The sequence below is a fragment of the Notamacropus eugenii genome, chromosome 7 (assembly GCF_028372415.1).
Source record: "Notamacropus eugenii isolate mMacEug1 chromosome 7, mMacEug1.pri_v2, whole genome shotgun sequence".
In the NCBI taxonomy this organism is placed as follows: domain Eukaryota; kingdom Metazoa; phylum Chordata; class Mammalia; order Diprotodontia; family Macropodidae; genus Notamacropus; species Notamacropus eugenii.
In genome coordinates, this window is record NC_092878.1 from 27,459,465 (window position 1) to 27,475,642 (window position 16,178).

The 16,178-nt window shown below is 39.0% G+C and overlaps 1 protein-coding gene and 1 pseudogene across 5 annotated transcripts in view; both read left to right on the top strand.

Moving 5' to 3' along the window:
- The window catches only part of NUSAP1 (nucleolar and spindle associated protein 1), a 31,200-nt gene that overhangs the window by 1,496 nt on the left and 13,526 nt on the right, over nt 1–16,178 (top strand). Inside the window, exons 2-9 of one of the 5 annotated variants that reach the window (XM_072622738.1) lie at nt 3,788–3,856; nt 7,217–7,366; nt 8,306–8,465; nt 8,779–8,877; nt 9,987–10,099; nt 13,098–13,148; nt 13,693–13,874; nt 15,910–16,076. In XM_072622738.1, coding sequence (XP_072478839.1) covers nt 3,788–3,856; nt 7,217–7,366; nt 8,306–8,465; nt 8,779–8,877; nt 9,987–10,099; nt 13,098–13,148; nt 13,693–13,874; nt 15,910–16,076 — 991 coding nt within the window. The remainder of the gene's footprint in view (nt 1–3,787; nt 3,857–7,216; nt 7,367–8,305; nt 8,466–8,778; nt 8,878–9,986; nt 10,100–13,097; nt 13,149–13,692; nt 13,875–15,909; nt 16,077–16,178) is intronic. The other 4 variants (XM_072622740.1, XM_072622739.1, XM_072622741.1 and 1 more) reach the window with 4 other exon arrangements.
- On the top strand, nt 14,051–14,456 carry LOC140513237 (short transmembrane mitochondrial protein 1-like; annotated as a pseudogene).

Below are 16,178 nucleotides of genomic sequence, written 5' to 3' on the forward strand. Positions count from 1 at the left end.
ATTGGTTTTAAATGAGAGAGGGCTGTGCAAGGTCACCAGCCTCACTTTCTTCTCCGGAGCCATCTGGGTCCAGAGGCAAGATATAAATGAGGACTGGAGATGGACCCTTGCCTCACCTACCTGCCAAGTGATAAGTACATCATGGTTTTATTCTTTTCTTTTTTCCAGAATGGGGGTGGGCTGGGAAAATAACACTGGCCATGTTTGACTAGAAAACTCTAAAAGTAGCTCCTTAAATTTTACAAGTTGTAGGTCTTAGAATTCTTCAGTAAGTTCTATTGAACAAACATTTCTTAAGTGTGTGCTGAGGGCATGCCCCTGTGCTAGATGCTTTATTTGAGACCTGTGTTTGTCTTGGGGTAAGGCCCAACATGTTTATACAGAGAACTTCACAAAGAGAGAGTTCACTAAGACTCTGAGGATGAGGGAAGGCAGCCTAATCCTTAGGTAAAATTTCAAAGTAGGGCAGTGATTTGTTTATTATCTGTCAGGTTGTCGTTGCTCATTATTGTACAGTCACTCTGAGGTCTGTAACTAGGAGCAGTATAGTGTATGTTTTAATTAGATTTTCCTAATAGTGCTTGTTCTGTGACATTTGACCTTTTATACAGAAAGAATTCTTCAGGCTCCTCCCTTCACTCATTGGGTGCCATAATTAGCCATAAAAATCTCAAGCTGATTATCCAGTCACTTGTTGTTCAGCTGTATCCGACTCTTCATGATTCTGTGGACCATAGCACACCAGTACTGTCCATGAGGGTTTTCTTAGCAAAGATACTGGAATGGTTTGCCATTTCCTTCTCCAGAGGACTGAGGCAAACACAAGTTAACTGACTTGCCCAGGATCGCATAGCTAGAAGATGTCTGAGGTTGGATTTGAGCTCAGGTCTTCCTGACTCCAAGCCCAGCATGCTATCCATTGAGCCTATCCAGTCACTATAGACCTTTAATAGGAGACTTTAGTTCTGTATTGTGTCTGAAGGGTAAGAAAGCCTAGATGTTGGTGATGGTTTAGAGTCCCTTTTTATTACCATATGTCTCAACTGATGATACAGAACTTCATCTAGAGATAATTGAGGCCATATTTCTGTAATGATTTGACTGGAATAGGAGCCTTAGTGGAAAAGTTGGGTGATAATTAGGCTTATGGTTTTGCAGCTGTAAAGAGGTACAGTGCCTCGTAATGGAGTTGTGAACTGATCCAGCCATTCTGGAAAGCAATTTGGACCTGCGTCCACAGGACTATAAAACTGTGCATACCCCTTGACCCAGTAGTATCACTACTAGGTCGATATCCCAAAAAGATCAAAGAAAAAGGAAAATAATATATATGCACAAAAATATTTACAGCAGCTCTTTTTTTTTGTTTTCAGTGTTCTATAATCACTTTCCCATTTTTATGATCTCTTAGGGATACAGTCCTAGAAGCGATGTTGCTGGCCCAAAGGCTATGCACATTTTTGTAGCACTTTGGGCATAGTTCCAAATTGCTCTCCAGAATGGTTGGATCAGCTCACAGCTCCACCAACAATGAATTAGTGTTCCAACTCTCCCACATCTCCAACATTTATCATCTTCCTATTTTGTCATGTTAGCCAATCTGATAGGTGTGATGTGGTATCTCAGAGTTATTTTGATTTGCATCTCTCTAATCAATAGTGATTTAGAGTATTTTTTCATATGACTGTAGATAGCTTTAATTTCTTCCTCTGAGAACTTCCTGTTCACATCCTTTGACCATTTATCAATTGGGGAATGACTTGTATTCTTGTACTATAGCAGCTCTTTTTGTGGTGGTGAAGAATTGGACATGAATGGGATGCCCATCATTTGGGGAATGGCTGAGATATATGATTGTAAAGAAATACTGTTGTGCTGTAAGGAATGACAAGCAGGATGATTTCAGAAAAAACTAGGAAGACATATGCACAGTGAACAGAACTAGGAGAATATTGTACATAGTAACAATATTATATAGTGAACTAGTGTGAATGACTATTCTGAGCTATTCTGAGTAATGCAGTAGTTCAAGACAATTCTGAAGGACTTAGGATGAAAAAATGTTATCTGCTTCTAGAGAAAGAACTGATGGAGTCTGAATGCAGATCAAAGCCCATTTTTTCACTTTTATTGTTATCGGGGAGGCAGGGTTTTTGAGGTTTATGTTTTCTTTTGCTACATGGCTAATATGGAAATGTTTTGCAGGACTTCACATTTTTAATTGGCATCAAATTGCTTGCCTTCTTAAGAAAGGAAAGGGAGGATAGGAGAGAATTTGGAACTAAAGATTTTAAAAATGAGATGTTAAAAAATATAATTTTTATTACATAATAATATATAATAAAAAATACATTAAAATGTAATTGAGAAAAATATTAAAGAGAAATAAAAAGGTATAGCGCCCTATCTTGGTTCATTTCAAACTGAATAGTTGCTACAAATGAAGTATGTTTATAGAGCCATTTCAGACAACTTTCCATTTGTTCCTTGGAGCGTCAGATCTTGAATGGAAAATTAATTGCCTAATGTTTTCTTCCAGATGGTATGTTCATGGCCACTTTGTTTCTTTGGATTCCTATAACAGTATAAAATGCTCAATTAAATTAGATAAACTTTTTCTTCTCACCTCTCCTGCACTGAGAGGGAAAAACTCTTATAAAAAATGTGCAGTGAAGCAAAACAGATTTTCACAAAATCCATGTCCAGAAAAATACGTCTCTTTCTGGATCCTAAATCCAGGACCTCTGTGAGGAGGTGAATGGCATGTTTTGTCATGAATCCTATTCAATCATAATTGGCCCTTAGACTGAACAGAGTTCGTAAGCCTCCTCAAGTTTTTTTTACAGTGTTTTTGTTACTGTATAAATTGCTGTCCTCTGCTCACTTCTTTCTTAATACAAGTTTCCCCAGATTTCTCTGAAATGGTCTCCATCATTTTTAATAGCACAATATCCCAACGTAGTCATGTAGTATCATTTGTTGAGCCATTGCATAATTGGTGAACATTCTCTTAATTTTCAGTTCTTTCGCACCCCAAAAAAAACTGCTACAAATTTTGTGAACATACATATTGGGTCCTTTTCCTCTCTCAGCGATGTCTTTGGGGTGTAGGGCTAGTGGTAGTATCAACAGGTCAGATGGTATGAATAGCTTGTAACTTTTTAGGCGTAGTCCCAAATTGCTTTCCAGAATGGTTATACCAATTCACAGCTCTATATTAACAATACCTGTTTTCCCATAGTTCCTCCCGTATTTGTCACTTTCTGTTTTGCCCACTTTGCCAGTCTGATGAAACATCAATTCTTTCGAACCTCAACTGCAAAAGTGTGAAGTTACTGTCCTTAATTTCAATCTACTTAAGGAAATTGAACATGCTTACTGGTAGACTAGTATCTCTCTCATATATAAAGATCCATAGAATGTAGAGCCAGCAGGGGCCTTGAAGATCACTTAGTTCAACCCTTTTTATTTTACAAAGGAGAAAACTAGTCTTAGCATATTTAAAGTATCTTGCCCAAGGTCACTGTAGCTAGTATAGTAACAGTTCTTGCTGCCTGGCTCCATTTTTACTATACTGCATTGCATTTTGATAAGTGAATCCCTGAATTAGTATTCAAGTCATATAAAGTTTGGTTTTCTGGTAATCATCTAGGATATATCTCACTTGGGAAGTCTGCACTTGATGATGAGAATTGGGACCAAGGAAATGGGTAACCATAGGGAAGAATACAAAGATTCTACTTCTTTTGATTTTAGCTGTAATTATGAATTCTTTAACCCTTTGTAGGGAGACAGACTTTTAAAATCATTGAAAGAACACTTTCAACATGAGTTCAAGAAAGAAAATGAGATTCAGGTAAGTAATCACATCTTGTTATTAGCCTATAAGTAAGCAAAAAACTGACTTCAGAAATTAAGTGTTCGTCGTAATTGAAGTTGACCTAAAATCTGCTGCTGATGGGTATTTTGGGGACCACTGTTAGAAACAGAATTAATTTCCATGGGTAATTAACTAAACAAGTGACTTTTGTTTTGATTAGTAATGCTGCTTTACAGCAGTTGTCTAAGTGTTGAATGTAGTAACTTAGAGAACAAATCAGAAAATTTAATGAAACTACTTACGGCCAAACTGTTTCGTTGTACAAAGATCGAAGTTCTCCACAGTCAGGAATTTACATGGTGCTAGATGGATCACAGAATGCCTCAACGAAGTGTGAGGAAACATAGTCAAAAGAAAGGGAGTTTTAAAGTACCTAAGATATTGTAACAGTGGTTATATATAAATATGACCTGATAATTCAGTATTATTTTTGCACACAGGCTTTCTTCCATTCCCTTCATAGTCTAAAAAGATCTGTGTCTCTGACCCCAACCTTTTTAAAGTCTCGTTTCCTTTTGATGAATCCTCCATAAGTTATTCCAAACCAATACGCATTTATTAAGAATCAGCTATGTGTAAGACACTGTGGAAGGTGCTAGAGAAATAAAACCAAACTAGCCCTCATCCTCAGGGAGTTTACCTTCTGTTGGGCTGGGGTAAGGTGATGGGCAATGTATAAACACTTAAGAATATACATTATTATCTGAGTGGAGAGCTCTTATGGTTTGTCCTTCCTTCTCCAAGTGGGCCATGACATTGGGGAGAAGATGACATGACTTGCAAATGACTTTGATTTGTGTGAGGGCTGTGCAAAGTCACCAGCCTCACTTTCTCCTCCAGAACCATCTGGGTGTGGTAGCCAGATATCTATCAGGGTGATTGGAGATGGTCCAGGATGCAATGGGAGACCCTGGCCCTTTTGGGCTAAGGTCTTTTCAGGTTCTCATTTCGAGTGAGGCAACACTCATTCAGTGAATAGGCTTCTTTAAGAAGTCAGTTGAGGAACGGCCTCTTTAATATGTATGTATAGTATGTATGTATCAGACTGGGAGGAAAAGATCCTCAGGGTTCTGGCCAAAAGAGAAACTGTTACTGTTTGCATTCACTCTGAGCCGGGAGGGCCCAAAAAATAACCATTAAGTAGTGCTTGGGCCGGGAAGTGTTGTGGTCTAGCCATGAGATCCAGAGTGAATTGGGTTTAAGGTTTGGTCTTTGAGAACAAAATCTAGCCAGTAAACCCCAAAGTTACTATGTAGCTTTCAGTCTTCAAAATTTACTTTCCTTTGGACAGAACACCCTTAGGTAAGTAGGAGAGGAGAGATCATCCAGGAAATAAGGGTGGGCTTCCCATAGAAAATGGTAAATGAAGGGAGGCTAAGGTTTCTGAGAGGCAGAAGGGATGAGGTCCTCCATTCCAGGAATGGAAAAAGACCAGCAGAAGTTCATAGAGGTAGGAGAAAGAAGGCTAAGTCCAGAGAGCACCAGCTAGACAAATTTGGCTGGAATATAAAAAATACAAAGGAGAATAATGTGGAGTTAGTTTAGAAAGGTAAGCTGGAGCAAGATTATGAAGGGCTTTAAAGGACAAACCAAGCTTATATTTATCCTAGGGGCAAAAATGAGACACTGAAGATTCTTGAGCAGGGGAGTAACCTGGTTCAACTTGGGCCTTAAGATTATTGTGACAGGTGTGTGGAAGGTGAATGGGAAAGATGAGAGACTAGGAGACTGGAGTCCAGTTTGGAGACTGATGCAAAAACTGAGTGACAGCAATAAACATTTACCTGAGAGCCATAATCTGATGAAAATAACAATTCATTTTCTTGCTAAGTTATGTATAAGCAATTATTTAATGAAAGTAATATATTATGTTTTAATCTTCTGTTGTGTCAGTTATTCCTGTTTAAATCGGTTCCCCTATTACTAAATAATAACAGTTTGAATGAATAATTATATGCAGTATTTGATGGGGAGAGTCAGACCTGACTTGCAGTGTCCACCTCATAGTGTCAGAAGGATGTCCAAGGCACTGAGCTGCCAGGGTCACACTGCCGACATGGTACAGAGTAGGGACCAGAACCCAAGTGTTCCTAACCCCAAAGCCAGCTTTCTATCCATCTAACTTAACTGAATCCAGATGAGCTATTGTTTACATTTCTGGAGCACTTTATACTAAACATAGCATTTTTTCTCAGTAGATGATCCCAGCAACCCTGTCAAGTGTCATGATCCCTAGTTTACAGAAGCTTAGAAAGGTTAAGTAACTTGCCTAAGGTTACACAGTGGTGGAGCTGAGATTTGAGCTGAGGCCTTCTGCTGCTCTTTCTGCTCTATCTTATTGCTTCCTGGTCAGCCTTTTAACATTCAAATGAAACTTCAAGGACACCTACTGCAACCCTTCTCATTTTAGAGATGAGGAAATCAAGGTCAAAGAAGCGAATTTCTCTCAGGAAATAGGAGCAGAATCATAGCCAAACACAGGCCTCTTGTTCCAGATCCAGTGTGCCTTGGAGTACCCTTGTCATCCGTGGTACTGAAAAAGGATAGTGTCTGCTTTATTTCAAGGGCTTGTAATTTTGACAGTGTGGACTATTCCCCCCACTGGTGGAAAAACCCTCTATGTCTATAATGTAGTAGATCAAACCTATGAATTGCTGCACACACACACACACACACACACACACACACACACGCATGCGCTCTCTCTCTCTTTCTCTCTCTCTCTCTCTCTCTCTCTCTCTCTCTCTCTCTCTCTCTCTCTCTCTCTCGCCCTCTCGCCCTCTCACCCTCTCGCCCTCCCTCTCCCTCCCTCCTTCCAGCCAGCCTAGTGAATTTAGCTCTAAAGTTAGAGAAGTTGATTCTCTGACAATAGTTCCTCATTGAACCTACATGCCCCATTCTTGAAGTCTTTCCAGTTTAGTAGGATTTATAAGAACTTGAACTGTGCTAGGGTAACCCCAAGGTCACTTGCGTGACAAGGCATTAGAATAAAATAAATCTGCTTTTCTATAAAAATTCCCTAGTTTTCTTCCCCTAGACCTAGTCTTCATTTAATGAGGTTTTCCAATACTGCTTTTATGCATGTAAAATGTTTTGTTTTCCATTTAGGATATGGAGCGGGGGAGGTTTATAGAGATAGTATTTTCTTGTCATTCTAGATGTGCCTGGTCTCTACTTGCCTAGATCAGGTCCCCAACCTTTCAGGTGCTCTAAAGGAGTCCTGTCTTCAAGTTATCCTCAGTGGTGCACAAAAGAGTATCTCCCAATTGCACGTTACATTATAATGATCTTATTGCTATCCTTAGGATGCGATAGATCTGTTCCTCTCTTTTGCAGAATGGCAAAAGTAACCTCTCCACTTCCTCTCATGAGGGGATAGAAATGCTTGATCACAATGAAGAGAAATCTGAGCAGGAAGCTGTGGCTGCTTCTGTCACTTCACCCCTGGGAAGAGGCAAAGCAGCCCCAGGAAACAGTGTCTCCAAGGTGAGTGTGGAGAGCCAGGCTAGAGGCACCCTGCGAGTAACTACAGGTGTTGCTGAATTCTGAGGGTATTCATGTAGGGCCTAATGTGAGTGTAACTGTCTAAGAAGAATATAAGGCAGGTGGAAGTAGCTGCCAGGTTTGGTGGTGGTAAATCTGTGGTGGGAGGTTTTCTGTTTGTTTCAGGCTTCAAGTAAAGGAGAGGCCTAGGAGGTACAGAAGCTTAATTTTAAACATTGACCTTATAATTAATGCATGTGCTGAAAGCATACTGTCCTGCAGGGGTACATTCAAGACTTCCACAAATACGGCTTACTTTTCTCCCCATTCTTATACCCTAAACATCAAAGCTATCTCAGACTATTATGGCTGATCCATGTCTCAGGAAGGAGACCCTTTTTTCATGATAACATGGATATACAATGTGTGCTAACATGGAGAAATAGAAACATGAAGCTAAAACTTCTTTTACAATTGACCTGCAGAGTTCACTGTCCTCCTAATCGCATTCATTTTTGTAGGTGTTAAACTGTTGTTTTCTGCAGTCTTCCTTCATATACTCAAGTGGCTTGATAAATAAATCTCTTACCCTTTCTTGCATTCAGATGTTACTTCCACAATACCTTAGTACACTTTTTATCTAAATGTACCCAGTCTCTACTTGCCAGATCAGGTCCCCAACCTTATGAGTGCTCCAAAGGAATCCTATCTTCAAGTTATCCTCAGTAGTGGACAAAAAAGGATCTCTGAATTGCACGTTACATTACAGTGATACGATTGACATTGCAGCTAAAGAGCCAGACCTGTCCTGTCTTTCTCCCTGCAATCTTTACAAATAGACTTGAGTGAAAACTCTTTCCTTCCTTCCTTCTCTGCTTAATGTTTTGTTTCCCTCACTTTGGTCTCCCTTTTGTGGCCTAATAGAACCTCTGAATTTTGTAGCAGGATCACTCAGAGATGAGAGAAAGTGATCATCCGGGGTCTCCCAGACAGAAAAAAAACCAAAAGGAGAATTTCTTGGCCATTGCAGAGGCCACAGAGCCATCCAAGGATAAACAAAAGAACAAGCGGACACGTTGCTCGGAAGAAAGCGAAATGGAAGGTATGTAAAGGGGCTAAAGAATTTTTATTAGCAAGGAGATGATCCAAATTCAGAACCAATAAAAAAAATTCAACATGAAGCACCAGTAGGAGATCCACAAAGTTTAAATAAGATAGGGTACGTGTTCTCTTGGTTTCTTTACTTTGAAGGCAGGCTTAAAATAGAAAAATAAGGAAAAGAAATGTCTCCCTCCTACCTAGAGTCCCTGTGGCTAAGCACATCAGGTTGAGAGGTTCTGTGAATGGAAACTTGCTGTATGATCTGGGAAGAAACTTCTTTAAGTCATTTTAACTAATCTTTCTCTCTGAATCAGATGATACTCTTTTAAACATCCCTTCAGGAGGAAAAAGCCCTCATCGTAGAGATGGTTTGTCCAAACCTAAGAGAAGGAAAACAATATTTACAACTCCAAGTAAGTTTAAATAATTGTTAACACACAGCCCTGAGTCAGATGGCAGGAAAGTGCATGAGGGACTGTTTAAATGCTTCCCTCTCTGAGATATCTATACTGCCTAGTATGCTTCTATGTATGTAGGCACTTAAATTCTTCCAGAACTAATGAATTAGACAGCACACAGCTTTCTTTCTGAACCTATTTTGAAAAGTCAGATTATGATGCATAGAGATACTATCACTTCTTTCTTAATTCTGTCCAAACTAAGATATTTTGTTGAGCAGTGAAAAGGGTAAAGCATAGATAGTAAAATACAGAAAATCTACAAGGTAGGGCTTTTTTTCCCTAATCTCAGCCCACCTAGACTTACCAAAAACTTAGCACTTGGGAAAACTTGCACAAAGAACATGTTGAAATTTACATGTGAATGATAATTCATCAAAAAGCATGATTAAGTGCCTCCTATATACCAGGCACTGGGCTAAAGTGCTGGGGGAGGAAATTACAGGCAAGTGAAGCAGTCTTTGCCATCAAGAAGTGTATGTTCTAAGGGGGATGACATGTACTTATATAAGAATACATGAAATGAATATGGGGTGGTTTGGGGAAGGAAGAGAGGGAGAGCCCTAGCAGCAGTGAGGGAGATGTTGAAGATGTCACTTGAGCAGAATCTTAAAGGAAATCAAAGATCCCAGTCTGATACCTTCCAATTGCCTCCAGCTGTTTCCCACCCTTGATTACATTATTAGTTATCCCAGTCTCCTCAAGACACTCCCTAAACCCCTCCCCCTAGACTACTAGACCACCTCTAGATCTTTCCCATGGACTTCTTTATATAAGTTCCATCTAGCCTCCATGAAAGCACTCAGATTCAATCCAGCTCACACTTTGCCTAGCTGAGATTCTATCTGGCCCACTTGTTAATCCAAGCGTTACAAATGCTTAGGCTTCTTAAGAATCAACCCAACATGGTGAATCTTTAATAAACTTTGTTTTCCTTTGGCTTTAAAAAAAAAAGTCAAGGATCCCAAGAATGAACAAAAGAAGGGGCTAGTCTTAGAGGAAAACAGAAGATGGGTTTGGTCTTGATGACTTAATTTTCATTTTTTGTTGGGGTAATACTCTAGATTTTAAGAAGATTCATGAAGCTCATTTTAAGGAAATGGAATCTATTGACAAGTATATTGACCGAAAAAAGAAACGTATGGAAGCCCTTAACAACTCAGTGAAGGAATTAAAGGTATGACACCTAGACTGCATCCTTGATTGATCTGGGCTTTTATTTTTAAACAATGAAATTAAGTTATAGGAAAAGCTATTGTTAGTGATTTACTCAAGATGGCTCTCATTCACACATTCAGTTACCATTCAGTTCAAGGCACTGTACCATGCATGCCATTATTAGGCCGACTTTTATATAATAATCTACACAAAAGAATTTCCAGCCCATGAAAAATCACGAGCTACCCAGAACTGTTAGTGGTACCAAGGAACATAGGGTATAGATGTCTTCAGTGATGTGAACCTCAGTGACTTGAGATATAAAACCCTCAAACATCCAAGATTTTTCTCCTATTTATGAGTGACTGACAAATCTAGCCCCTATTACCTGGAAACAAATTCCCTAACTACAAAGTAATTCTCCCAACATTTGTGCTAATCTGACCCAATCATGACTGAAGTTTCCTGAGGTTTCTGGGGAGTCTCCTGCTGCCTTTATCTACCTTACTACCAAATTCCATTGGCCCCTGATATCTCCAGGTCACCCAGGAGCAATCTGGACCAAGCTGCTTTCCTAAGATTTAGCTTGTTCCCGCCCACTTGGTGTTTTGCTTCCCAGAACAGTTTTGTCATCGACAAACTGAGATTTTTGCAGGGCACTGACTCTTGCAAATCAACAGAAATGTTTAATGAGATTAGCCCTTGTGCTAATTCACAGGGAAATCTCTTACCTTTTTCATTAGAGCAGTTAAGGTCTGGCCATGACACTCCCCTGTAGCTCCTCATTGCCAATGGGATAAAATACATACTACCCCGTTTGGCATTTAAAGCCCTTCCCCGTATAGCTCCAGGAGCCAAAAATGGCATGTTTGCAGGTTACATGCACATCACTTCCTTCCCAGGGCTCCAGCTAAACTTGCTTTCTATGTTTTTGTAGACAATATTCCATTTCCATATATGTCCCCCAGGACCGAAGTATTCTTTTACCTCTCCTCTACCTTATGGAACCCCTCTGTCCTTCCGTTTGAAGCAAATGTAACCTCTGCCATGAGGCTTTTTGTAATTATTCTCTTGTTGAAAAGACCTCCATCCCAGATCACTGTGTATTTATTATTTATATCCTATATTTACCTGTCTGTGAATATGTTGCATTCTCCCATCCCTGCTCTCCACTAGAATGTAAATTCCTTAATATCAGGGACTATCTCCCTTTTATATTTTATCACTAGGGCACAGTGCCCTGAACGTAGTAGGAACATAGTAGGTAAGAGGCTAGTGATCGATTGGAAAGAACCCATTACTTTTTGTTTCCTGTTTGTACATTTCTTTTAAATACCCTCACTTGCCATGAAACAAGAGGCCCATTTCTTCCCTACCCTCAAGCCACCAAAATTCTTTGGCTCCCCTTCTTTCTCTGTCTTAATAAATACATTCTTTCCTTTCATTTTAGTGTCCCCTGACAAGTACAAGAAATGAAATGTACAAATACGGACAGAAAAAAAAATAAGAAAAACACAAAAGATTGGAAATAATTATACCTGTGGCATAAGCTGTTATTTACCAACTCTTCTGAATAAGAAGTCCACAAGTTTTGAAGTCTCTGTGTATGTGTGTAATGTGCAGCTATTGCAAGATGCAGCTGGGACTTGGCTGCAGAGAAACAGGACGGAGAGAGCATATAGATTGTTCTCTCTTTCGGACTGAGTTTTAGATACTTCCAACAATGTTTTTTCTCTGCCACCTACCAGCATGTTAAAACACTGTGGTTTTTTAAGTTAATGGTAGAATGGTAGAATTCTGTTTTTCTTCCTATTAATGGGATTTGGGACAATTACCGTTCAACAAACTTTATAATTACCAGTTATCATCGCAGATGAATTTTATTTTTCTCTCATGAGTCCTGAGAAGCTGAATGACAGTGACCAAAGGCTACGGTGTCATGGAAAGATGTGATGGTTTGGAGCTTTCAGGTCCAGCCATTTGTAGGAAACTTCATATCTAAGCTATAAAATGTCTTCTGGAATTGATGCTGGATTACTGTTGCTCTTCCCACTTTTTATTGTAGACTTTTTACTTTCAGAATGCTTTATCGGTTTCTTTTGTCCTTAGATCACAGTCATTTCAACCCCTGCCCCCAACTGAGCATGCTCTCATGCCCCCTCAAAAAAGTTATGTAAAGATATCCAAAGCAATAACTATATTTTATAAGGAATATGATGCTGTGCTCTAATAGTCCTCAGTCCTTCTGCTGTGAGATATGTTTCAGAGTCTAAAAGTTTGGCTTCTTCTGATTGTCTTTTCACCTGTATGGTTAATCATTGAGTTTGCACTTTTCTCCATAAAGAAGCTTATAAAATGACTCTTTAGAATGAAATGAATTCTCTCTACTTACAGTCTTTCACCAGCACCTTTTATAGTAGACTTTTGCCACCACAATGTATATGTGCCTAGAGGAGACTTACATATAGATTACAGACAAGATAAATTATATGTACTACCGCACGAGCTGCAGCTGTGAACAGTTTTCTTCTTGGCCAAACCTCAGATGGTTTTATGAGAAGAGTTTAACTATTGTTAATACACCCAGCTACTTGACACTCGTAGAAAGCGGGGCCATTATAAAACTGTTCAGATCCAACTTAAAATGTAACTGGTGCTGACGGAAAAGTCGTCTGCTAAGAGTAAAGAAAAACCCTGTGGATTTTAAAAAATGGAAATAAGAACTATTTTCTTAAAATGCATTCTCTAATCTAGAGATATGTCATCAGTCTAACACTGCTGAGTCTATGGTAAAGGATAGCTTTACTTGAGATCTCGGCCTTGTCTTGTAACACTAGGCTATTTAAATGCAGTTCTCTATTTCCTCTTTTAAATCTCCGTCTGAATCTCGCTGCTCTCGACAACATCTTGCCAGTCTCAGAGCCCTTCTCTGCGCCACCGAATAAGACTAGATTTGTCTGTGATGTACTTGAAACTAATGGAATTTATCACTCAAATTTTTCTTTCTCTTTTGACAGAAATTAGCTAAAAAAGCCAACCTGACAGGAACTCCCCACAGTAATTCCAAGGTAAGCCTTCTAACAGTTTTCTGAAGAATTTAGGAATTTGCATATAATTGCTTAATTCCACATGTCTATATTCTAGTGCTCTTGTGGTTAAGCCAGTAAGCATCTAACACGATGTCTGAGATATGGTGGGTGCTCAAAAAAACTTAACTTAAACTATGTTTGGTTTGTCTTTTCCTTAGTAGGAGTTCTCAAACAGGTTAGCACGCACTTCTTTAAGATGTTCCCCTTTGGGGTATTCTGTGTGGACGTCTTCTGCTCCTTTTTCATCCTTCGTATTGGCCAGTGACTAGAGAGCCCCTGACTGTCCTTTGTACTCGTACTTGTGTTCCTAATCACCACAGTAACAAGGCTTCTGGTGTGGTTCCTGAAGTGCTATCATTCTTTGATCTTTTGTGGGGATAGGAAGATAATGAGATTAATTTGGAAACTCTCCATTCATACTAAAGGAATAAACTTTGCCAGTAAAACTTGATTTTTGTGGATTTACAGTTATTGGAAACCATTATATTAAAAACATGACAATGCTTTTTTTTTCTTCTTTAAGAAAAGTTCATCTAGCATGACAGTAATAACCCCTTTTCCTCAGAGAGGCAGGCCCTCTTCTACCTGCACTGCGGTCAGTCCGCGACGCTCACTTCGTACATCTCTTGGGACTGCGAATCGAAGTATCTTGTGTCAGAAACTGTTCAAGCCATCTACCCTATCAACTAACAAAATGAATGTCAGGTAAAGGAGAGCCCCTACATTGAACTATTTTAATCCTATCTAAAGGTCCTAATAATCCTGTTGCATAATTATATTACCCACTTGTTAAGGTGGTAAAATATCAGGTGGGGATAAAAAAGAAAGTGCCATTTGCATGATTTTTTTAAAAAGTTACCTCAACTGACTAGCCTCAGGATTGAGAGAATGCAGTATTTTGGATTTTTTGTTTTTGATCTTTTGATCTATACATACAGTTAATTACTAGAGAAAATAAGAAAATGGACCACTGTAGTAAAATGGAAAGAAAACTAGTTTGGGAGTCAGAAATCTCAGCCAAAATTTCAGCCACCACCATCACCATGATCCAGTTTTAGCTTGTATACATACTCAGCAACGTGGTTGAAATATATTTGGCTCAGAACTATGACCTTCCAAACTTGGCCAAAAAAGCTTAGAGATATTAAAAGAACTGTGAATGCCAAGCAGACTCCCAGTAGCTCCAGTAATATCTTCTGGATGCTGTGATCAAAACTTCCAAGTTACTTTTTTCTCATTTAAATCAAAAGCTCCTAATCACCAGGCTTGGGTTATTTTCTTCAACCTACACAGTACAGTGAACTGCTTGTGAGCTAAAAATGCAGCTGTAACATCACATCTACACCTCTTTAAAAAACTAAACTACAACCCCTGGGTTCTCTGATCCCTCCACCTCCTTGGGAAATTCTGAGACTTGAACAATGGTATATGACCAGAAGTACTATATTTAATTAGGGGTCATTCCCCTTACCTTGAGGATTCCTAACAACCTATTTGTGGGACCTTGGGTAAATTATTTCATTTCTTTTGGCCTCATTTTCCTCTTCTGTAAAATGAGGGGATCATCCTAGATCATCTCTTGTTCTGTATTTTTGTAAAACCTCCTTGAACAGACTAAATTGGCAGCTACCTAGATGGCCTAAATTCTAGGTTCCTTCCCACTCTAGCATGTTCTGTTGAAAGTCAGGACTTCTGAGTTCAAATTCTTACTCTGCCACTTAGCAGCCTTGTAAACTTGGGCAAGTCACTCAATTTCCCTGAACCTCAATTTCCTCATTTCTAAAATGGGAATAATAATTTTTGCACTTCCTACCTCACAGGGCCCTTGGGAAGAAAGTCTTGTAAGTCTCAAAGCACTATGTAGAATTGAGTCCGAAGGGTTGCGTTCCCTCCTGCTTACCCTCACCTAGTCTCAGAGGGATGTGGACTGTTCCAGAAACATCTGGCTCATGAATGTATAAAAACTAAAAAATAATTTTTCCCTAAAACACAGTCTGGAGCCAATAATAACAATAATAATTATTATTATAATATCATCATAATATATAATATTATAATATGTCATGTTATATTATTATTATATTTTGTTAGTATTCTATATGTAATAATTATAACTCTATGTTGCACTTTAAGTTTGCAAGGTGCTTTACAAATACCTTATTTCATACTTAGAACAGCTTTGGAAAGTGAGGGATGTTACTGTTATTCCCATTTTACAGATAAGGAAACTGAGCAGGCAGAGACTAAGTGACTTGCACTCACACATCTAGTGTCTAAGACCATATGTGAATTCACATCTTTCTGATTTGAGTTCTACACTCTATCTATGGTGTCACTTGGATCAAAAAAACATGCTAGGGTATTAAGAAGAAAAGTTATATACAACATAAGAGGATGAACTAGATGACCTTCAACTCTGAAATCCTATTTCTTAGTGGATTTGTGCTGGGTTGTCTTCTCTCATACCTTCCACTGTTTTTACCAATATTCAAGAGATTATATTAAAATAAATGTCTGTTTTCAGAACCGTAACAAATTTTCTACCTTCTCCCCAAAGAAGAAAAATCCAAAAAGTGAGAGTAGAATTTGGGTGGATGAGAAGGTTCTTTTGAAATGGTCTACTTTTAGGTGTCACTCCCTCACTGTGTGGTGAAACGGATGCTCCCTCAACAAGTGAGCATGAGCAGATGGTGGGTGAGCCTCTCAGTAACAGTGTATTCCATTGTATTATTCTGTTAAGGTTCTCAGAGGCTACTAAAGATAATGAGCACAAACGCTCACTGACCAAGACTCCAGCCAGAAAGTCTCCATATATCAGCATGCTTGACACCCAGCCTAAATGCCAGACTGTCCTGCTGAAGAATAAGGAAAAGGAAGCCAGTAAAGCCAAGGATGAACCTACTCCAGGTACTGTTTGCTTTGTGTTATTTTGTCTTTCCCCTCTAACAAAAAAAAAGCCAATTAGCTTCCTGGATCTTTCATGTATACTTGTTCACCTAAAGTTTCTTC